This window comes from Ochotona princeps, chromosome 5 (genome assembly GCF_030435755.1).
Source record: "Ochotona princeps isolate mOchPri1 chromosome 5, mOchPri1.hap1, whole genome shotgun sequence".
Taxonomy (NCBI): domain Eukaryota; kingdom Metazoa; phylum Chordata; class Mammalia; order Lagomorpha; family Ochotonidae; genus Ochotona; species Ochotona princeps.
The window spans coordinates 72,437,030-72,461,271 of record NC_080836.1 but is presented as its reverse complement, the minus strand read 5'-3'; the positions used below and the strand labels follow the sequence as shown (position 1 = coordinate 72,461,271).

The window sequence follows — 24,242 nt, the reverse complement described above, 5'->3', positions numbered from 1 at the left end:
TTTATGAATCAAGGGGATCTCCTCATACTAACACAAGGAGTTAAAGCTGAGAGTACCATTTGATATCCTCTACTTGTAGGTTCATGAACTAAGAGTCCCTACCTATTTCAGAAGTTACCAGGTTCCCAAGACTTCAGATTTAAATGGTTAATGCAGGTATTTAATGGTAGTGACATAGCAGTCTTTTGGTTTCTTGTGAGTTGTCTTATTTCTGCATAGCTGCTTTAAACCAGGCCTCAATATTTGGATTCTTTATTAGAATTAATTTTCTTTGGGTTTACTAAGATTATCAGTGAAATCTGTTACTAAAACTAAATTTTAGTTGTATCTTATTTAGATGAATTGGATTGCATCCTGATAGTAAATGGTTTTACAGGGTTGTTGTGCCTTTGGTTTGTGTCTTCTTTTTTCCAGCATTAAAGCATTAAGAATTGTGTTAATAATTTGACTTCTTAGTTTGAAAAAAATCTCAACATATCCATATTGTTACAAATGGTGCATGTTTTCAACAACCCAATATTTTGAAAAAATGCATTTTGTAATTTCCTAAGAAAAATCTACTTTTCCAAGACTTATTGTTATCAAAAAGTTTTGTTCATGTGTAATTAGAATGAATTTCTTTTTTTTTTTTTTAAGATTTATTCATTTTATTACAGCCAGATATACAGAGAGGAGGAGAGACAGAGAGGAAGGTCTTCCATCCAATGATTCACTCCCCAAGTGAGCCGCAGCAGCCGGTGCGCGCCGATCCGAAGCCAGGAACCTGGAACCTCCTCCAGGTCTCCCACGCGGGTGCAGGGTCCCAATGCATTGGGCCGTCCTCGACTGCTTTCCCAGGCCACAAGCAGGGAGCTGGATGGGAAGTGGAGCTGCCGGGATTAGAACCGGTGCCCACATGGGATCCCAGGGTGTTCAAGGCAAGGCCTTTAGCTGCTAGGCCACATCGCCGGGCCTGATGAATTTCTTTTTTACTATTATATTTTTTATCATTTTCAGGGCAGGAATGAGAGCAGGGGTGGAGGGGGAGAAAACTGGAAGGGACATACCTCCTGCCATGGTGGCAGAATGGGTGCTGCCAGGCCAGGGGAGGGGGACAGGGACTGGGACTGAGTCGGTGGGAAAGTCAAGAGGAAGAGAGGGAAAGAGAGTTGGGGAGAGAGGAAGAGGAGGGAGAGGAGGGAGAAAGGGAGAGGATGAATTTCTTTTTAAAGCATTATTTTTACTTAAATTCCCTTACCTAGCATGATTTGTTGATGACAATTTCAGATTAATTAAATATTTTGTAATGGATTACTACAGATAAAAGATTCATCCAATTATTGATGAATTAGAATATAGGATAACATATTAAATGGTAAAATTGTACTTGATACCATTTAAGTGGTGGTTAAGAAGATTCTTTAAGATTTTGCATACCTTTGGAGTTATCTTTATTAAAAATCAATTATGTTTAATGGTTCTAGAAGTGCTCAGATTAATGAAATGTAAAATAAGGAGTTTAGGGAAAATAACCTTTTTTAATTGCTGTTTTAAACTAGGTTACAGTTAAGACTTCCTTTCCACAAATACTTGGCCAGGTAAGAGACTCTTGGTTGTTGACCATTTATTGCCTTGTGAAAAAGGTTATAAACTTTTTATGCAAATCAGTGATTTACCAGCACGTGCAGCTTCTTTTCCTGACTCATCTGCTGCTTTCTTCTTTGTTTCTCTTCTCACTTCCTCTACTTCAGTAGTATCTTGGAACCATTCTTGGTCCACAGACCATAACTAGCCAACCTTTGCCTTGAGGTGATTAACTTTCTTGCTTACAACATGCTAGAAATGACAGTTGATACCTGATTCTCCCCCAAAAGTTAATCTTTTTGCCCAAGTGAATGTCATGTTAAAATGTCATGTTGTTCATGGTACAATCTAATTCATAGTATAATAAAATCTGTAGGTTTCAAGAGTTTTTTGTGTTGTACATATTCAATTTGTAAAATGTAGGAGATAAATTCTCTTAATCATCAATATGTTGAAAATAACTTGCAAATAATGCTACAAGAATTATGTATTAAGCAGTAGTGCTACAGATATTCAGAATAATTTAGAAAATGGTATAATCTAGCATAAATAGGATTATATTGGTTAGTCAGGTTTTAAAATTTAGTAAAATTTTTAGTAAACTTTATTTTTTGGGTTGCTTAATTTTTTTCTTATTTTTTTTCAATCAGGCATATATAATTCTTTTTCTTTGCTGTAAATCATTATTTTGCAACCAGCATTATGGCAAAGTGGGTTCAGCTGCCACCTTGGCATGTTAGCACTGGTTATTACAGTCCCAGAGTTGGGCTGCTCCACTTCATTTCAAGCTGCTTGTTGATACACCGGAGAAAGCAGCAGAAAATGGCCTTAAGTATTTGGGTTCCTGCTACTCATTTGGGAGACCAGGGTGAAGAGTCTTACTCCTGGCTTTGACCTGTCTCAGTTCTGGCCTTTGGAATCATTTGGGAGGGAACCAACATAGGGAAAAATCTCTTCTACTTGGCTGGCTTGCTTGCTTGCTTGCTTTCTCTTTTTAAATTTTTTTTTTCTATAAAAAAAAAAATTATTGTGACACAGTTTCGTAGGTTCTTGGGTTCTCCCCACCCAAGGATTTATTTTTATTGGACAGTCAGATATACAGAGAGGAGGAAAAGTCAAGTTAACTTGATATTTTGTAGACAGGTGTTATACCCAAAGATGGTAGACTTAATCTTATTTATATGTGGAAATTGTTATAAAAAGTAGGAATGTACTAGTGTTACATGACCAAGAGGTGTAGTTTAAAATGTCAGATAAAGCATTCAAGGTGATTGAGTTGTTGTTCTGAAACTGTTGAAAAAAAAACACATTATCTTCTTCACGCTTATTTCAGATTTAGCTTGTGGGTAGTAGTAGAATGAAAGTAAATTGTATAATACATCTTTTTACTGTAATTGATAGAATCATAGGAAACTTGAGAGGAGGAATAAAGAGAAACCACAAGGATAAATCTTTAGCTTTTGATTAGAAGATTTTTCATAGAGTTAACTTTTTTCTGGGAAAAGAAAGAAGAAAATGTATTTATATATTCTTTAGTCTCCTGTTAAAAAGATAGCCAAGTAAACTCAACACATTGTGTACACTCTAATAAATTGTTTCTATGTGGAAATTACATCTAATACTTGTAGATGTTTAGATTTTAAATGAAAGTGAAATTTGTATTTTTAGGTAAAATCTTTCAGCTTATCTATGTTGATGTCTAATTTTTTTAAAGATTTATTGATTTTTATTACAAAGTCAGATATACAGAGAGGAGGAGAGACAGAGAGGAAGTTCTTCCCTCCAATGATTCACTCCCCAAGTGAGCACAACGGCCGGTGCTGGGCCAATCCGAAGCCTGGAATCTCTTCCAGGTCTCCCACGCGGGTACAGGGTCCCAAAGGTTTGGGCCGTCCTCAACTGCTTTCCCAGGCCACAAGCAGGGAGCTGGATGGGAAGTGGAGCTGCTGGGATTAGAACCAGCGCCCATATGGGATCCTGGCATGTTCAAGGAGAGGACTTTAGCTGCCAGGCCACGCCGCCGGGCCCTGATGTCTAATTTTTAGAAAGTGCTGTGCCAAATATTAAGCTAAGTGAAATATGTCTACAGTTTGGCTATGATCCATGTAAACCAGTTTGCTTTTCTATTAAGATGTATTTTTTATCATGTATTTATATATTTTTTTAAAATTATTTATTTATCTGAAAGGAAGATTTACAGAGTGAGAGAGAAGGAAAGGTGGAGAGAGACGTCTCCAGATATCCACAACAGCCAGGGTTGAGCCAGGAGCTTGGCATTCCATCCAAGTCTCCCACATGTGTGATTCAAGTACTTGGGCCATCTTCTGCTGCTCTGGCAGGAGTATTAGCAGGGAGCAGGATTGCAAGTGGAACAACCAGGAATTGAACTGACACTCATGTGGGATGCCATTGTTGCAGACAGTATTGTAATGCGCTGTGCCACAGCAGCCCTACCTGCCCAAGATCTGTGATTGGAAATAGTTTTGTGCTATGTCAGTTATAAGTAAAAAATAGCTATTTATTTCATTTGAAAATACATTTATTTCATGAATATAAATATCTAGGAGTTTCTCATTGATGTGCCTGTTTTCTAGGTAGTTAGATTCCATGGGGGAGCTCTGCCTGCTTACGTAATATCTAGTATTCTTCTCGCATATGGAGGGCAGTTATATTCTCTTTTCTCAACAGGTAAGAAAGTTTATAGTTTTTATTTTTTCTCATGAGTATTAGACTGGAATAATTATTAGTTTTATTTGTGATTAAATCCGTTTGACGTAGAAGACCTAGTGAAGCTATTAGCTGCAAATACTGTAATTTTATGCAAGAGGTTTTATGGCTAATTTTTTCTGCATCTTTTTTTCAAAACCTTGTCAACCATCAGTCTAAAACTAGTATAAAGCAAAAAATGTCCTGAGACTTTTTTTTCTCTGAAAGCTCAGAGACTTTCAGTTTGTGGTGCTGAGAGAAGGATTATTAATATTCTCTTAGTCTGTCATTTTTTACTCAAGGTCATTTTTAATGTAGCAGCTAGCTATTTTAATTCTAAATGAATCCATTTTCTAAAATACACATAGAAATTGACAATGAAATAATCTTCATTTGTAATTTCTTTCAGTATGTATGTTTTAAGAGGAAACAAAATTAGGCAGAATATACACCAAGAAGTTTACCATTAGTGCCCTCGTAGTATCAATGATTTTTTTCCATTTTTTGCATTATTATTGTCATTTTATTATAAAGTTCAGTAGGCCCTGGGATTTCACGTACTGCCTCCTCAAGTCCTCTCTCCACACGGAATTCCCCTATATTATTACTGTAGTGTAGTTCACAAACAGTCAAAAGTCCATCATTCTGCTATTTAAGTGTATCCTGCCATTATGGCCATGGATGATGGCAAGGAGTCCAGCGTCCTATTGTAAGGATATATTTCACAATTTTATTGGGAGTCATACTTTGATCTGGAAGTAGAGATGCATACCGCATTATATTCTCATATCTAGATATGATAGTCTCCATTACACAGTTACTATACATCCCGGTATATGAAAAGCCACAAAACAAAATCAACAGGAAGAAAATAGAAGTTAAATAACATAATACTGATTGACTAATGTGTCACTGAAGAAATAAAAAAGAAAATTAAGAACCTTCTTGAAAAAAAGTATGATCTACAAGTCAGTGAAGAGTTTGAGGAAAAAAATGTTCAGAAGAAATGAAACTAAAAACAAAAGCATCAAAATCCATAGATACAGTTTCTGCTGATCTTTGTTGGTGAAATGTGTCTCCTGTAGACAACAGATACATGGGTTTTGTTTTTTAATCTAGTCTACTAATCTATGACATTTCACTGATGAGTTTGTCATGTACATTCAAGGTTAATATGAATAGGTGGTAATTTGGTCCTGTGATTTTAGCAATTGGTTGTGCATTGTTTGATTTAGTCTTCTGTTGTTTTTTTACTGGGATGTTCTTCACATTTGCCTTTGGTTTTGGTGGGTGCTATTCCTTTTCTCTGTCAAGCAAACATCTTTAAGTATCATTTGTAAGGCAAGTTTCAAAGAGGCATATTCTTTTAACTTTTCTTTACTGTGCAAGTATTTTATTTGCTTTTGGCCTGTAGAGTTTCTGGTTAGAGGTCAGTAGTGAATCTGATTGGCATTCCTCTGTATGTCAATTGATTTTTTTTTTTCACATGCACATTGAAGGATCTTTTTCTTAGGTTTGAAGAGAGCTTGGTTATGCATGTCGTGGTGAAGATGGCTTTTGGTCACTCCTGTTGAGAGTTCTGTTCCTCTCCTGGATGTTGTTTCCCAGTTCTTTCTCTAGATTAGAGACGTTTACCTTTATTATTTCATTGAGTACACCTTTAATCCCAGCTTCTCTTTCTGTACTTCTGGGACTCCCATAGCTCTTACATTTGGCTTTTTAGTAAAGTCTTTCAATTCTTGAATTTTTTTTTTGCTTTCTCTATCATAAAATATGTTGTTATTGGCAATGAAGCATGTAATATATCTTATACTTAATTACTGTCAGTTTTCTATTGCATATAAGTTTTTTTGTTTTTTTTTTTTAACTTACCAGGTTCTTGCTTGGAGTATGCTGTTATGTTGGATAAAGAAGCCAAACCTTACAAAGTTGATCCTTTTGTAATTATGATTAAGTTTCTTTTGGGGTAAGTTTTGCTACCTGTGATACTGACTTTAATTTTACTTAAACATAGTTCCATGATGCAGTATGCAGATTTTCTTATAGATTTACCAGTTGTCTTGTTTTATTAACAGGAATTTTTCTGTTAGAAAAAGTCTTAATAGATGCATCACCATTTATTTCTATAGTATAATCGTTTTATGAGTAATTTACACCCCCCCCACACACACACCAAGAAAAATGTTGGTTTTAAATTTTATGCCCGGTCTTTAACATTTGTACCTGATTGTGTATGGCCTGTGATCCTTGGGTATTTTATATTCACAAACACAAATCATTATGGGGTATTGTTGAAATAGTGCCTCTGATCTCTTCCTCTTCTAGTACAAGTGTATTTTAAGCCTTTCTATCCTACTTAACATTCCATTGTTAATTTATTCACATTTGTGGTTTTGTTTGTTTGTTTGTTTTTAGCTAAGAACAATTGCTTAGGGAGCTGGTGTTTAGCCAAGCTTTTAAGATGCCAGAGTCCTCCACCACAATGCTTGGTTAAGTTAAATTCCTGACTCTGACTCCGCCTCACCCTGCTTGGCTGCCATTTCAGATCCTAGGAGGTAGCAGTGTTAGCTCAGTGTTGGTTCCTGCAACCAACCCTTTGGCAATACCTGGATTGAGTTCACAACTCCTGGCTCCCAACCTTAACCTGGGAAGTCAGTCGATGAGAATTCTCTTACTCTCTCTGCCTCTCTAATGAATAAATTTTAAAAATTCAAAACATCACCTAGGTGTCTTTTTTTCCGTCATTGTGTATCTAGCCGTTGACTTTAACCACAAATAAACACAGACCACATTATAAAAGGATCGGTAAAAATCAGAAATGCTATATTGAAACTCAGTTCTTAGATCCTTTAAAATCATAAGGCTCACTTGAATGATAAGGATATGTTGTGTACAAAAAATTGAAATTTATTTTTCAATATAATTATAAATTATATATCATGGAATTAGAGGCTCTTTTGGGTGGTCAAACACCTCAAATATTAATTCCTTTAATGTCAGTTGTTGGGTTTTTATTTTTTCACTCATTTATCTTTTATGTTTTATCCACAGATATAAATGGTTTAAAGAAATCTGGGATACATTGTTGTTACCAGAATTAGATGCAATCGTCTTAACCAGTCAGAGCATGTGTTTCCCCCTTGTCTCTTTGATTCTCTTTTTATTTGGAACTTGCACTGCCTATTGGAGTGGTCTAGTCTCTTCCACATCTGTGAAACTGCTCTCTTCACTGTGGCTAGCTTTGAAAAGGTAAAAAAAAAAAAAAACAAATAAACAAAAAAAACTTCCTTACTATTCCTAAATAAGAAAAAAATGGTATTCCAATATGAAGTGTTAAAATTATTTTTAAGAAACTCTTTTATAAGGAATTTAGGTATAAATAGCAGAAGTAGGGGTTAATGTTCAAAGTTGTGTAAGCTAGTCATTTATTGAAAATTAAATGCTATATTTAATGTTTAGTGCTGAAAAGCTAATAAAGTTTGATCAGCTACACAGGTAATTTTAATTTTCACTGTTGTAAAATTTTCTTAAAAGGAATTATTTGTCTAACAGCACTTTTATATGCTGACTTCTGCAATCAAACCTCAGGACAAAAGACTCTACTCAAGATAGTTAACATCTGTTTAGATGAACCGTAAAAGTTCCAAAAACATTGCCTAGGATTTTCCTGGATGTCGGAGATTGTTTTCTGGTAAAACACCAGTTAGCTTCGCTTGGCTCTCCTTTGTCCTGGACATGTGATTTACTGTCCCTGGGATACTGTGATGTGATCCCTCGCCCTGCACCATTCTGAAGTGCCTCTGCTGGGGCTTCTAACTGTAATGCCACCACACATGTACGTGATAGTGTTGTGAAGCAACAGACTTCTCTACTGTGAAGATTGAAGATGTGTGGCACAAGGTCTATGATTAGTGGTTATCTTTGTAACACTTTTTATGGCTTAGCACAATTTCTGCTATAGAGTATATGTAAATGTATAGTAAATGTAAAGTATATGAGCAAACTTGACATTTTGAGGTTTGATTAATATTACAGCCTAGGCCTATACCCTTGAGGAACTGTGGGGTATTTTTCTTCTTGCTATTTGTTTAATTCTTTACCTAATGGAATTTTAAGCTTGTGATTGTGAACTGACAGTATAATACTGTAAAAACTGAAATAAGAGAGAAAGAGAACTAAGGGAGGAGGAGGGTGGTTGGGGAACCCAGATGAGAGGGTGCGATGGGGAGTGCTGCCATGCTGCCGAATGTGTGTTGTGACATATACGGAATCTGCTCCCCTTATATACATAAAGTGGTTTAAAATATTTTAAAGAAGAAGAAGAAGAGTTTGGCAAAGTACTGTAGTTTGGGTATTATCCAGAAGGCTTGAGACCAGAGTGTTTTGCATTTATTTTTAATATTTGCATGTACATAGTGAGAAATCTTGTGAATAAGATGCAAGTCTAAACACAAAATGTACATATGTTTTCTATGCACCTTATACATATATCCTCAAGGTAATTTTATAAAATACTGCTACTGTGCCTCTTTTGACTGCAGCCTCATTTTGAGCTCAGGTGTGGAATATTCTTTTCCACTGTGACATCTTGTCATTGTTCAAAAGAATTGGATTTGGGGTACTTCAGGTTTGGGATTTTTAGATTAGGAATGCTTATATAATTTTATGTACATAATGTAAATAATTTTATTTGTATGATATCTACTCATATCTTTTGAACTTTATTCTTGTTATTCCAGACCCTCTGAACTTCCCAAAGATATCAAGATTTTACCACCATACTTGCCATTTTTGACAATTGTTTTGATCATAGTTAGTTGGACAACTTGTGGAGCACTTGCCATACTTCTTGCTTATTTTTACTATGTGTTTAAGGTATGTCAGATCAGTAAAGGCAATTACAGATTTTCATGGAAGTTTTGTATAACTGTTTTAAATGTAGCTTTTTAAAAAATTATTGAAATTGCATAAATTAACTATAGAAATTACTCAAGTTGGGGTGTTTAATGAAACAAAGACAGCAAATATAATGTTTGGAGTTCTTTGTTGCATTTTGAATTCTTTGAAGACATTTCTAGAATAGTTTTTATTCACAAATCTTCAAATATGAGAGAAAACAAAAAGCATGATCAATTCTTTATGCTGAGATAATGTAAAATATCAAAAAAGATGCCAAAAAATCAGAAGACAGTAATAAAAATAAATAAGTTGGTAATGTTGCTGGAAAAAAAAAAAACCCTACAAGCAGGCTAACAGCTTACAGCAAGGTCCAGGAATGACACACTTGTGTGCTCTCCATATTATTCTTACGGACAGACTGCTGCAGTTGTTTAGATAATGATTTTTTTTTTCCTAAGCAAAGGTTTATTTGCCTGTACTTTTAATATCAGTTTATGCATGCATATTATAAATTATTTTCTAAAAGAAATTTATGTGCATCAGAAAAGCTATTTGTAGATATTTTGATTTGTAAATCTATTTGTATTTATGCTTTTTTCCTTTTTAAAATTAATTTATTCATTAATTACATTGTATTACGTGACACAGTTTGCTTTTTTTCTTATATGTCAATCAAATACCTGACCTAATAAGCAAGACTGTCTCAGATACTTAAAGAAACCTAATGAATTAAATTTAGATTTTTTTCCTATTTCTTAGAAACAAAGATTCCATCACTGCATATAATCAGGATTAGATTTGAATGGATTTAAAATAATGTAAAATATGTTAAGTTATTTTACTCTATTTAACAATCAAATTTTTGCCTTGTAAGACACATTAACTTGCTATATCAAGACATCATTCAAACTTTAAACATAGGCTCACAGAATGTAGAAAATATTGCAGTATGTCCTAGCTGCAACATATTCTGCAAACTTGTATTGTTTTGTTTTCTGCTTTTTTAAAATCTGTGACAACAAATACACATAGTTACTATCTTTTTTAAAATAATGTTTAAGTGAATTTTCACTTGTTTTTTTTTTTTTAAATTTAGGACTACATTGCTTTTTAGTTACACTAGAAGGTTTATACTTGTTATTTCAAACCAGAATTTAAGTCATTCCCTTTTCCTAGGTTGTTCATCTACAAGTATGTCTAGCAACTTTTAAAAATAATCAGCCTGTGGTAAGTTATAGTTAAAACTCTATATATTTTAACGTGAAAGAACATGAGGAAATGTATGATTCTGTTTTAAAAAGGTTATGATCTTGGGGCTGACATTATGATGTAGTTGATTAAGCAGCTGCTTAGGATACTGGCATTCCATTTGGACATTGGTTCAAGTCCTGACTGCTCCATTTTCACACCAGCTCCCTGCTTACATGCCTGGGAAAGCAGCAGAGGATGGGTCAAGTCCTTGGGGTTCTGTACCCATGTCCAAGACCTGGATAAAGCCCCAGATTCTGCCAGGCCCAACCCTGGTCCTTTCTGCCAGTTGGAAGATTTCTTTATGTGTCTGTCATTCTCTCTCAAATAAATCTTTTTTTTTTTTTTTTTTTGAGTTATGGTCTTACAGTGTTTAAAAGGTATATGGGCGTGGTGTGATGGCTCAATTGGCTAATCCTGCCTTTGCTTGCAAGTGCTGGGATCCCATATGGGTGCCAGTTTGTGTCCCAGATGATCTGCCTCCCTTGCAACTCCCTGTTTGTGGACTGGTAAAGCAGCTGAGGACGGCTGAAGTCGCTGGAGCTCTGCCCCCTTGTAGGAGACCCAAAGGAAGCTCCTGACTCCTGGCTTTGACTTGGTTCCACTCTGGCCATTTGGGAACTGATCCAGTGGGTGGAGGATCTTCCTCTCTGTCTTTCCTCCTCGCTGTAAATCTGCCTTTCCAATAAAAATAAACAAATCTTTTTTAAAAAAGTTTTTTGAATAGAAGTAACTTTAAGGCAAGTGAATTTAACTAAAACAGAGTTAGGTCATTCTAAATTGGTCTTAATTGGTATGTAGTTTTGGTATTATAAATTATCCTTTGATCTTTTAGTAATTTAAATAAAAACTTGCAAAAATAAATAAAACTTACAAAAATGACAATAAAAAATGTTTATTGCAGAGCAAGACTGAAATCTAAGATTCTGAAATCCATGTAGTTTTTTTGTGGTGTGCATTTCTATGAGCTACTTGAAGTCCTCTTGTATGCATGAATTCCAAAATTATTTTGCACTGACATCAACTTACCTTACTTTGTGAAGCACACCTACATTCTCAGCTGTGGAAGTAGTAAGCCAAAAGAGTGAAAGGAAAGTGTTGAAACTGTTGCCATTTTGAAGTACTTTTAAGTACAATAATTTAACGTTTTGTGTAAGCTTAGTAATGAACAGGTACTTATTTATCTTTTAAGTAGTTGGCCATGATTCTAAATAAAATATCTTAACATTGTTTGTTTATTTAGCACCTTGATATTTTTACTTTGTGCTTTTGTAGAATACAAAACACTCTAGAAGAAGTGAAAAAAAGTCCAATCATCACAAAGATGCTACGGTACACCACCTTCGTTTATCTGCCAGTGATGCCGAGGACAGTCTGCGCATGCACAGTACCGTGATTAACCTGCTCACATGGATAGTGTTACTCAGCATGCCGTCTTTAATCTACTGGCTAAAGAATCTCAAGTGAGTTTTATGTACATAATTTTTATTTCTGTGCTTGAAACAATAAATATCTTTAAAAACAGACTTCTTTCATTCCTAATAGCCCGTGAAAATTCCTTAATACACATCTATATATATTACCTGAAATTTATGATATCATGAAAATTTAAACTTCCCCAAAAACCATCTAAAAAAGAATTAATTGTATTTCTCTGTATTAACGAAATGAATGCCAAATGAAAGGCCACCTCACTCAAATAACAGCTGAGCCCTACCCTACTCTATAGTTTTCAACAATGAAATAAAACTTCCAGATTTTCTGAATACAGAAAGTATTTTTAAGTTGATTAACCAAAAGTAAATTCAGCAACTTCACTCAAAGCTTCCCGGAGGTTAATATCCTCTCCTTGTCCCTCCTGTTAGTCAGGACTTTGAGTTTTCTTAACAGTTTTGAATTCAGAAATATTTGAGGAATGCATATTTGTGATTCTAAACGGCTGTAGACATCTTACTGTCAATAAATGCAAGAGATGAGAATTTGGATCTTGAAAGATCAGAGTTACTTAATATAGACCTTCATTTTATGTTTTGCTCTAGAGTTAATGTATTTTAAATAAGCTTTTTTTTTTTAAATGTAGGTATACAAATGTAGAGGCTATTGTTTGGTACAACATTAAGGCATTTCTTGCAATGCCCGCTTCCCAATTTGCATCCCATGCCCACTATTCCTGCTTCCTACTGTGGTGTTCCCTCAGTGGTGTAGGTGGCGGCTCAACCATCTGCCTCCCTGCCAGCCCTGGGGCAGACCTGGTTTAAATTCCCTGTCTTCATCCTGGCCCAGCCATGGCTGTTGTGAGCATTTGGAGAGTGAACCAGCACATCCGAGATCATGCTTTCCCTGTAGATCAATAAGTGGATCTCTCCCCATGCCTCTCTCCTCTACCTTCCTGCTTCTCCCTCCCTCCCCCTCTCTCTCCTCCCATCCTTCCCTCTATGCCTCCCCTCTCCCTTCCCTTCTCACCCACTCCCTCTCTCCCTTCCTCCCTGCCTCTCTGTCGTATACCTACTATAAAAAGGAAATGCTTTCACACTATGTATTTTCACTTCCTATAATAGTTTGTAAACACAATTTTTAATATAAATCAGAATAAAGATGATCTAGAGCAAAAGAATTAGAGACTTAATGAGCTGTTTAGAGGTCTCATTTACATTGCTACTAGGATGTTATAAAAATTATGTAATTTGATTCTTACAATTTATTATTTTTCTTTTTTTACTTTTGATTTGTGTGGTACAATTCCATAGGGTTTGGAATTTCTCTCCCTACCCCCACCGCAACTTCCACCCCCCGACTGATTTTCCCCATATTATTGCAGTAGTATAGTCCTTCATAAGGACTCATGATTCCATCATTCTGTTATTTAAGTGTGCCCCAACATTGCTGGTACAGACAATGTCAGACCAGCATCCCATTGTCTAGATATGTGCCAACAGTTTCATTGGGAGTCCATCTTTGATTTGGAAATAGGGATACATATTACATTGTATCGTCATATCTGAATATGATAGTCTCTGCTACACCATCACATTCCCTTAAATGAGAAGCTACGAAACAAAGACAACAGGTATGAAGTTAAAATAACAACAACAACAAATTGCAGCACCATGGAGTCAAAAAAGTGCACGGCTTTTATAATGTAAAGTTACCTTCTCTTTTTTTTTTTTTAATTTTTATTACTACAGGTATTATTTTAAACTTAATCCTGATCCTTGTAAGCCTTTGGCATTTATTCTTATTCCAACCATGGCAGTTCTTGGAAATACTTACACTGTTCCGGTAAAATCAAGGTATAGTAATTTGATCTTTCTAATTCTTACTTGTCTTCTGGCCTTTATTACCTTTATTGTATTCCTGAAACACACTCTTAATTGTTAATTAATTAGATTATTCCTGTAAGTAAAGCTATAACATTATTTTGATTATGAAAAAGTGGTTTAGGGCCCGGCGCGATAGCATAGTGGTTAACGTCCTCGCCTTGAACGTGCCAGGATTCCATTTGGGCACCGGTTCCATTCCTGGTGGCCCTGCTTCCTATCCAGCTCCCTGCTTGTGGTCTCAGACAGCAGTCGAGGACAACCCAAAGGCTTGGGACTCTGCACCCATGTGGAAGACCCAGAAGAGGCTCCTGGCTTTCGATTGGCTCAGTTCCAGCCATTGCAGCAGCTTGGAGAGTGAACCATCGTATGGAAGATCTTCCTCTCTCTGTCTCCTCTCTGTATATCTGACTTTCCAATAAAAATAAAATAAATCTTTAAAGAAAAAGTAGTTTATATACAAGTGTGTTACACTTGTATTCTTAACTGTAGTCCTTAGTTCTAAGGATATACTTGTAAAAAGGATTTTTTTTTTTTTAAGAAAAATAAGCTGTAAAGGATATGGATGGGAACCATTGTCATGGCATAGTAGGTTAAACCCACGGCATGTAATGTTAGCATCCCAGAAGGGTGTTAGAGTCCCTGCTGCTCCACTTCTTATCCAGCTTCTTGCTGACGCATCTGAGAAAGCAGCAGAAGGCGGCCCACGTGCTTGATGCTCTGCACCCATGTGAGAGACCTGGAAGATGTTCCTGACAGCTCGCTTTGGCCTGGCCCAACTCCGGCCATTGTGGCCAGTTGGGGCATGAAGCAGAGATTGATGCCCTCGCTCTTGTTTCTTCCTCTTCTTAATTCTTTCAAATAAATAAATAAATATTGTTTTAAAGAGAAGAGAAAATAATCATTTGTATGATTTGCTTCTGAAAGGACAAGAGTAGAAACGTGAGTAGGTGAAGGATTCCTTGTGACTTCAGGATTTTCAAAACTGAATCATCATACAGTTAGTTTCCTTTTGTGTATAGGGCCAATTTTCCAAGGTTATCTTTGGTGTTTTCTCACCGATTATTACTCTGAAAGTCTTTCCAGTTGATTCTGGCAGAGATTTGTTAGATATTCTAGAATTAAGCAGACCTGGTGTTAAATCTTGACTCACTATTAACTAGCCCTGCGTTCTTCAGCAAGTTTTCTAATCCATGTTGTCTTGGTTTCTCCATTTTTGAAGCAAAAAATGAGTCTTTTTGAAAGTAGTATACCCTTAAAATATTTAATGTTTTGGCTTATGTCTTTGTTTTATTATTATTGATTATTCTTTTTTGTTTGGTGTTTTCTTTTTTTCTTTTGCTTTTTTAAGTAGGAGTAAGATAAACATTCCTGCAACTGTGTCACAACATTATTGGTTGGCTTTGTTAGGGAACATACCTGAAGACAAAATTATTAGATATAAGTCCAGTTAGTATCTTTCTGTTAAAATGTGAAAAATGTAATCAAAACCATTTTCTGAGTAGAAATATTTTTCCTTTTCTAAAACCAAAGTCAAACTTATAAAAATTCATATATATTAATTATGTTAAAAATTATTTTATTACTTCATTGTTTAGGATACTTTTAAGAAAACTGTCTAAAAAGCAGATGTTTCTCTTTTTTTAAAGGTTTATTTATTTTTATTAGAAAGGCAGATATAGAGAGGAGGAGAGACAGAGAGGAACATCTTCCGTCCAATGGTTCACTCCCCAAGTGAGCGCAATGGCTGGAGCTGTGCCAATCCAAAGCCAGGAGCCAGGAGCTCTTTCGGGTCTCCCACATGAGTGCAGGGTCCCAAGGATTTGGGCCATCCTCGACTGCTGTCTCAGGCCACAAGCAGGGAGCTGGATGGGAAACAGGGCTGACAGAATTAGAACCGGTGCCCATATGGGATCCCGGCACGTGCAAGGCGAGGGCTTTAACCCCACGCTATTGTGCCGAGCCCAGACATTTCATTTTTTTCTCACATGTAGCTTATATAATACGTGTTTCTCTCTCTTTGCAGTAAATTGTTGAAGACTGCTTCGCAGTTTCCACTTCCTCTTGCCGTTGGTGTGATTGCTTTTGGGTCAGCGCACTTATATAGGGTTCCAAGCTTTGTCTTCATTCCTCTTTTACTTCATGCAATGTGCAACTTTATGTAAGGTTGAACTTAAGGACTCATGAAGATGATGAATGCCTCTAGAGTCAGTAAGAAGAGTGAACCTACAGATTGATCCACATGTACAGCAAGGTCCTTTGGAGAAGACAGTTCTATTTTTACAGTATTGGAAATAGGAAATTAGTTTTGTAATGCTTGAGAAAAATAGTTGAAGCCTGGTTTTGTTTTGTTGTGCAACATCCATACATTAGTCATGTTTGAAAAATCAGTGAAAGGATATGGTGGCCACTGTCTTTGAGGGCTGTAGTACATCACCCACCATTATACTTCATCAGCCATACCAGGGATTTTCATGTAGAGACTCCATAGTTAGGATATGGTTTGTAATCTCATGTCAACACTCTGCTCATTTCACCAAGCTTTCTAAGGAAGTGGGTTATTTTATATGTATTATGGCTTACATATTGATAAATGTCTTAAAAGATTAATGAAATGTATAGCTGTTTGGTTTCTCACACGTGAAATAGATACTAAAGTGTTTGGTCAGTTTATGTCAGTCATGATGAATACAGTAGATCTTTTATCTTCTTAATGTTTGTGATAATCACTGTTGTAAGGAGACAAGGCTGATGGATTGAAACACTATTCAAATTTGAAATGGTGAAATATTTTTGTTACTTTAAAATATGAACTTTATATAGTCTTGGTGAATATTAGGACACTATTGAAGTGATTGTGAAATAAAAAGAATATTCTAAATATTTACTTATTGGCATTGAAGAAGTTCCGTTTTTCAGTCCACAACATATGATTCAATTTGTTGCCCCTGTGGTTTTCAAAAGTGCCTGAAGTGATGGTAAATTGGTAACTAAATTCTGTTGGTTAGAGATGACTCTAGGTTTGCACCATTTTTATCTGCTGTAGAAAAAAAAAACCTTGAGGAATTGATGTGTGCATTTGATGTATAAAGTGATGTTATAAATCTTTCATAGTACTTGCGAAAATTGAATCTGTAGTGACTAGATTTTGACAGTGGAATCTTCTTGAGTTACTGTTTGGCAAATAAGAAAGTTACATTTCTATTTCATTTCAAATTTTGGTTCATTCTTAGCTGCAAAGGAGTAGGAAGCGGGTAATGGACTCAAGTAAGAAAATTTAGCTGTCTTAGCCTTTGGATAGAATAAACTCAAGCTGAGATCCACTTGGCTCACGTACCCCTTCTTGTAGATATATGTACTGTAAATGGCTGAAACCTCTTAAGTGAAATCCTAAGTTCCAGTGATTACACAGTAATGTTTGTGAACTCTGTTTTCTCAGCACCCAGGCATGTCCTAGAGAACCAGCTTCCTTTTATCTGCTGTTGTATTTGAGTTTCATTACAACCTCTCAGCTGTCACTGCCTGTGGAGGATCATTTCCACGGGGTTACCTCATTTCTCAGTTCCTCCCAGGTCCTTGCTATTTTAGCGTGAGTTGAAAAGGTCTTACTGTTAGATTGGAGGGATATAAGTTTAATTCCATTGTGGTGCTTTCCAGCTTCATTCCTTTTGTTCAGTATTTCACTTACTGAGCCTATTAAAGGAAAGTGATAACCTCAGGAGATGTGGCAGCCACATCAGGCTCTTGCTTGCTTGAAGAATTAATAAAAGGAATAAAATATTAAAATGTTTATGTACTCAGTCACTACTAGGAAAGAGGATTTGTTGTATACTTATGACACACTAAAGTTAAGGACACCTCTGCTTATGGCTGTACCATTATGAACAGCTTTTATAAATGTGGTAACTTTGGGATTGCCACTGATACTGTATCTCAAGTTATGAGTTAAATTAACTATGAATTTGAGCTTCTGTCTAGATATGGAAAGAACTGCAAAAAAAATGGAATGTTCTGTTGTCAGACCTTATTGTTTATATGATCTAAGGTTTCATAGTCAGTACTGTTCATTCATTAAGTGAATTTGTTCTTATTTTTGAGTAGCACACTTGTTTTTTTAAAGTAGCAGACTAGGCAGAATAATTCTCACCAAAATGTGAGTATGACTTTTTTCCAACTCATCTAGTCTTATGTATTCCAACAAAATATATCATTCTAAGGATGACAAAAAGAATTCTAAATAAACATTTTACAAGAAATAGTAGGTTGGGGCTTCAGCTATTATGTCGATATACTAATAGTGGTATAGAAAAATGAGGAAGTAGAATATAAAAGAAAATAGTATATTTATATAATTCATTTGTTTTTATCTAACTTGTTTTAGTCCTTTATAATAAATATGCTCCACTCATTAATTTAGCACAAATGAAAATTTCTGGTAAATGTAGGCCCATTCTTTACAGTCATTCTGTTGTTTCTAAAAGTGTCCCCTAACTATACTGGTCATCTCGGGTTCTCAGTTCTTGAATTTAGTTTGAATTCTCTGTGCTCTGTATACACTTTCATTCTGGCAGGATCTTCATCAAACTCTTTATATCCAAATGGCTACCAGTGTTGAGAAGGTAGACTGTGTCTGAACATGAGCGAAGCTGCTTTTTTAAACACTAGGGAAAGTGCTGGACTGTAGAAGATACTTCTCTCAGGCTTATATACTGTAGTAATTCCAGTAAAATAGCATAGCATTTTTAGCATGTGACTGAAAATACAGTTGTTCAATGGAAGTTAGAGGTGATGTAATTCAGAAATTTCTGAACTTCCGCTGTTAGGGCATTTTTACTTAGAGATTATTCGGTTTTGAGTAAGTTTTGTGCTTGTAAAATAACTCCTGGGCACTATTATTGACAGATCAAATATCGACTAGGTAGGAAAAAACACTAGGTACTTAGAATTTTTCCAGGGGTCCTCTGTGATTGTTATTATGATTTAGAGCTGACAGCATGATAAAAACTATTGGCATTCTTTTTTTTTATGGATCATTTTTATGCCGGAAAGTATAGTTCTTCTTGACTCTTTTTCTTGGCTTTTACCAGAAGGAAAATATTTAAAGTAGTGTTTATTTAAAAAAAAAAAAAGCCATTTGTGCCTCATTAGCCTGGTTAACACTGATTTTTGAGTCTCTTTAATATGTAGACATACTAATGATAAGTCTTTGTTTTCATATTTGACTTAGTAAATTCAGATGTTTATAACAGAATACCTTTTCTTGGGTAAACCACATGATTATTCAGTAAGGAAGTGGAAATATAATGGGCCTAGTTGGTGTTTGTCATTAATTACCACTTCTGCAGGCATTGCACATTTCCCTAACACTAAAATTTATGTGAGATGATTTGTTCGTCAAATAGTTCCTATTCTTTCCTTTAGACTTTTCAATTAGGACAAGATGTATTCATTGCACCTTCCTTCTAATCGGCACCTCTTAAAAAAGATAGTCTAAGGAAATAGAAGGAGGTAAATCTACATGAATGCCCAGGTTAACCAGTTGGCCTATATGCTCTTCTTAGACGTTGGGTCAGAGTTAGTACAGTGTTTTGCACTGATGCTAGTTTTAGTTTAATGCTTTTCAGTGCTGCGTTTGAAACTTTAGGAAATGGCTAGTCAAGTCATTTGGGGAGAACTTAAAACTTCTTTTAATTTATTTTATTTAGTTGTTTCTTTGACTCCTATGACTTGGCATTTGCTGATTCTTTTTCATTGTCACTTTTTGTTCTCAATTATGTAGCACTTACACACTGTATATCATAGGAAACAAGCAACCTTGTGAAATTTATTAAAGTCAAATCGGAGACTGTGATACCAGATGAAAGGAAGCAATAAAAGTGGATTTGTATTAGGAAATTTGACTGCCAGAAAATTTCCTTGCCAGATAAGGTAAATGTAGAAGATAGTTCTAGAAGACTGCAGGATAATTGAGAGCTGAAATTTTAGCCCAGAATTTTTGAACAACGAACATCTCAAATTCTGTAATGAACTTCTTTTTATGTACATGGCTCATGCGTTCTTTTATGGTAAAATTTAGTACTTTGAAAAAATAAGTCTGTAAAGTTACTGTTTGCTTTTGTAAGGCAGCAGCAGGTCAGTAACCCACATTCAAACAGATGTATTATAAATTCTCAAAATTCACGCTTTTTAAAAAGCAAATTATGAATACCCTAATTTTATATGTTTGATAACTTAGTTTTGAAAACAAGATAAAATTTGGAAGTAGTGAGAAAAAATAAGCTGTTACTCCATTAGTAATGAAATTTAGCAGTTTATCTAAATAGATAACATGTCTTTCAAAAGCTAGGTGGCATTTTGAGCTGTTTCTTGTTTAAATTGTAGATGGTTGATATTTTTTAATCAAGTGTAATATTTTGTGAGTGCATTTGACCTGTTACCCTACTGAAAATACTAGTTTTGAAAAACCAAGTGATCAGTTTCTGATGACTTTGTATATGACTTGATATATCAATTCAAAATCAATCTGTAATTATGCGACTTTGAACACTGACAAAAAAAATTTTTGGTGGTATATTTTAACTAGTTAGCATAAGTTTCTTTGCATATTTGAATTCACTGTCAGTTTAGGTAGTCTAAAAGTAGCCATTTTGGTGAAGTTCATATGCTATTTTTTTAATGTTTTGGTTTTTAGTATTTATATAGTAGTAATGTTGCTAATTTTCAAAAGTTTATAGATGAAACATAGAGCTATTAACTCTTCAAAGGCCTAGGTGAAAGGCGTATTTTGTATTTCATGTTGCAGTTTTTCTTTTTCATATTGGACTTTTTACATTCCTTTTATAGGAACAAAAGGCATGTTTGAATTCTTAGTATAAAGCTCTGCGTTGGAAATTACATAATTGTATTCATATGGTTAGAAAAATACACTTTGCCACCAAAGCTTAATGAAACTGTAAAATACCTCTGGATATTTGTGCCAAGGAATTTTTCTTAGCATATTGGGATTAAAGCAAAAATGATCTTCTCAGTGTTTATCATCTAGGACTTATAATAAATATTTAAAGCATGAAAACACTGCTATTTCATATTCTTTTTTTTTTCAAAGCATTCAAGGTTATAGCAGAAGGTGTCCTATTTTGCCTGATTTCTTCGATGTATTATGATTTTATTGGTAAACATTTACACACTAATGATCTTTCAGCAGTTAGTTGAAATAATCATTTGAAGTAACTGCTTTGTATTCATTTTGTGATGTGAATAATTTTTTATTTTATGAGTGTTTTACTTATGTAGTTGAAAGTTTGTTGTGGAAATTTTTTTTTGTTTTCGGTGTATTTTTTTGTTTGTTTTATTTTTGTTTTCGTGTATTTTTGCTTAGTTCCTTTATATAATTTATGCGCTTCAGCGGAAGAAATTATACCTTAGGACCTACCATACATAGTCCAGTGAAGTAAAAAAACATTTTTAAGTTTTCCTTAAAGGACAATGTTCTAGAACATTGGAGATGTTTATGATAACATGTTAACATAAAATAGTGGTGTACATGAGACAGTAGAAATATGGTAGTCTCAGAAACTAATGTTTATTTGCCTAAATGCTTGATTTTTTTTCCCCCCAATGAAATTCTAAGGAAATTTCAGACCTTTTTGGTTTACCCCATCATTTATTATCACTTCCTGTTTTTGTGCTCAGTACTGTAGGTTCAGTTTGTGTAAGTAGCTGTGAGGTGAAGAGGCAACCTAGAAAGCCAAATATTATAGTATTTGACCTTGATAGAATGAATTCATCCAGTTATTTAGTGGGGGCTATGTGCGATATTAGTTTTAAAAAATGATTTACAAGATAGAAATCCAGTGTACACAATTTTTTGGAATGAGTTTGTCCTCTGTGTTGAATAATGTTATCCTTAGTAGGAGATGCTTGTGTTTAATGTAATCGTGTGTTCTACCATCAAGTATCTATCTGTTGGAATATGGTAATACAACCTTTTTCCTGCTATGGAAAAGAGAAAACACTCCAATATGTAGTATGTCTAAGTTAGGATAATGGATCATGTATGTGTATTTTTAAAATAGAGAAATGATGTAAATATATTGTTTCGAAGTGATTGTATTGCATTTTTTGAAAATATAACTAAATAAAATGTAGCAATGTACCCATGACAAAGCAGACCAAAATTAAATATTTGTCATCACTGTGACCTTGAACTTATAGTCGTTTGGGATAAAACAAACTGTGCCTTAAAATGAAAATGGAATGCCCTGCAGTTTTTTAACTATACTTTATTGTGGGTGGTCTTTGCAAATTGGCCCTATTTCTTTTACTTTAAGGTTGGTAAAATATGGAAGTTGATCAGTACCTCCCATATTATCTACAGAACTATTGGTCTAGAGTTCTTCCTTAATTTCTAGAGTTCTTTTTTTTTAATTGACTTAAGCTGCATGAATGTAGAAAATTAAGTTTGGCAAGTATATCAAAAATTGTTTTAGAAGATGGTGGCACTTCAATTGTGAACTTATTACACACAGTAAAGTAACTCAGAAAAACTTTCAGTTGTAATTTTTTTGTCTTAATATGAAAGACATTATTTTTTTCCTAAGATATATTCTTATTTTTCCTCAGATTATTAAGGCTTGTGTGTGTATACAACCAATAATATTAATGTTCCCAGTTGTTATATTTCAGTAATTAAACTCATTCGTTTAATATATTTTTGAATATTTTCCATTTATCTTTCTTTTCATAATTATTTTTAAATTCTCAAGATAATGGCTTTATTTTTAAAGACCTAATTCTGTAGGGGTTTTTTTTTTTAAAATAAAGTCTTATTTTCTATGCTTATTTAAAATAATCAAAGTTTGTTAAAATCCAAATTATTCTTCTTATAGAATACTTATGGTATCTGCTAAAAGATACCTACACTTCTGTATACTTGAATATTGTATATTTTTCACTTTCAGTTTGAACATAAGCTCAATATTTTCCTTATATCCCCTTTACGACTTTCCCCAAAGCCAAAAAAGTCTCTCTCAAAATATGCAGAAAGAAAAATCTTTTTTTAAAGCATGAACAAATTGGCAAGAAAATAGTTTGATCAAGAATATCTAATTAAATAAATGGCTTTCAACTTACATCAATTTTTATGCTATAATTAAAATTTTAGAGGACAAACTGTGTTATGCCGAGACAGACTCAGTAAGTAATCATTTATTTGCAAATTTAATTTTGGCTTCATCCAGAAAACACAGTGCTTACTAACAATACTTAGCAGTGTAAAGGAACTTGTCCTATAGTATATACTGCAACATGCTTGTAACCTTGTGATTCTTTCCATTTAAACATGCATGATCTTCTGTAGTGTTTTGTAAAATGTATGGTGTACTAAATACACTTATATGTAATTTTGTGTATATTTTTTGTATGGTATAATTGAAATATTTAACTGGTTGTAATTCACAAAAAGTGCTACTTATTGTACTCTGTTGAGTGTTGTGAATATTTTTACTTGAGTTTCAACGTTATGATGTAGATTTAATAGATGAATATTTTCCTTCAGTCTCTGCTCAGGTATTAATGTGTAGCCATTTTTGGTGCTTTCTTTTTAATCTGTCATCATCTGGTATTCTGGGCGTTCAAAAATAAATTTGATGAATAAGTACATGCATTGCAAAGATTGCTTACCAGTTCACATACTCCACAGTGCTGTCTTGGAAGAAAACCCTTTAAAATTTGCTTTCCTTATAATGTCCACTAACATTTCAGAAATGTAGAGTGCTTAGTCCGCATGGGCAATGCAGCATCAGAAGTGAATATTTGAAGCAATATAAATTTGGGGATTTTTTTTCCAGTATAATATTTTGTAGTTTTTCTCTGGAAGAATATCTCATGGTTCATGATCTGTTTTAAGGATTGTGTATTTACAATTCTTCCAAAAACCATGCTTTCTAATTTTCTTATGCTAATTTGATATAACCTTGGATGCCTATTTTCCCAAATTAATAAGAATGAGGAAATTGAAAGTTAGGGATAGATTCAAATGTTAGAATAAGGGAGTGGAGTAAAGTGAAATAGGATGTATTTTGAGGGCTGAGTGACTATTTCGATGGGCATCCATAAATTTATGAATATTTACGTATTATGTGTCTGTAGTAACATTGTGATATTAAGTGTACTCTTAAAAAGTGTGTTTTAAAGGGAGAGAAGGATTTAAATAGAAGCTTGATTTTCTTTGGATTCCTAGATTATTTTAAAACCAATAAAAATTTAAAAACAGTAAGTATACAACGTGAAAATCTCACTGCAATTTCTATCAGCTTTTCCCTATTTTTGTCAACTCTTACTCATATATACATGGATTCTCTGTCCAGAGCTTCACTATGAAATCACTGATTTGAATGGACCTGCTGTGCTACTTGAGGCTGATTTAAATTGTTAGCAGAACTCAGTTCTGCAGTCACAGGACTGAGGCCCCTGTCTCCTTGCTGTCCTGGGGTCTGGTGCTATGCAACA

The 24,242-nt window shown here is 34.5% G+C and overlaps 1 protein-coding gene across 2 annotated transcripts in view; it reads left to right on the top strand.

The window, feature by feature from the left end:
* The window catches only part of PGAP1 (post-GPI attachment to proteins inositol deacylase 1), a 75,142-nt gene extending 58,706 nt beyond the window's left edge, over positions 1 to 16,436 (top strand). For both annotated transcript variants that reach the window (XM_058664777.1, XM_058664778.1), the window contains 9 exons: positions 1,539 to 1,577; positions 4,158 to 4,251; positions 6,145 to 6,235; positions 7,321 to 7,518; positions 9,009 to 9,144; positions 10,345 to 10,395; positions 11,692 to 11,879; positions 13,602 to 13,706; positions 15,760 to 16,436. In XM_058664777.1, the coding sequence (XP_058520760.1) occupies positions 1,539 to 1,577; positions 4,158 to 4,251; positions 6,145 to 6,235; positions 7,321 to 7,518; positions 9,009 to 9,144; positions 10,345 to 10,395; positions 11,692 to 11,879; positions 13,602 to 13,706; positions 15,760 to 15,898 (1,041 nt within the window). In that variant the 3' untranslated portion in view covers positions 15,899 to 16,436. The remainder of the gene's footprint in view (positions 1 to 1,538; positions 1,578 to 4,157; positions 4,252 to 6,144; positions 6,236 to 7,320; positions 7,519 to 9,008; positions 9,145 to 10,344; positions 10,396 to 11,691; positions 11,880 to 13,601; positions 13,707 to 15,759) is intronic.
* The last annotated feature ends 7,806 nt before the right edge of the window (positions 16,437 to 24,242 follow it).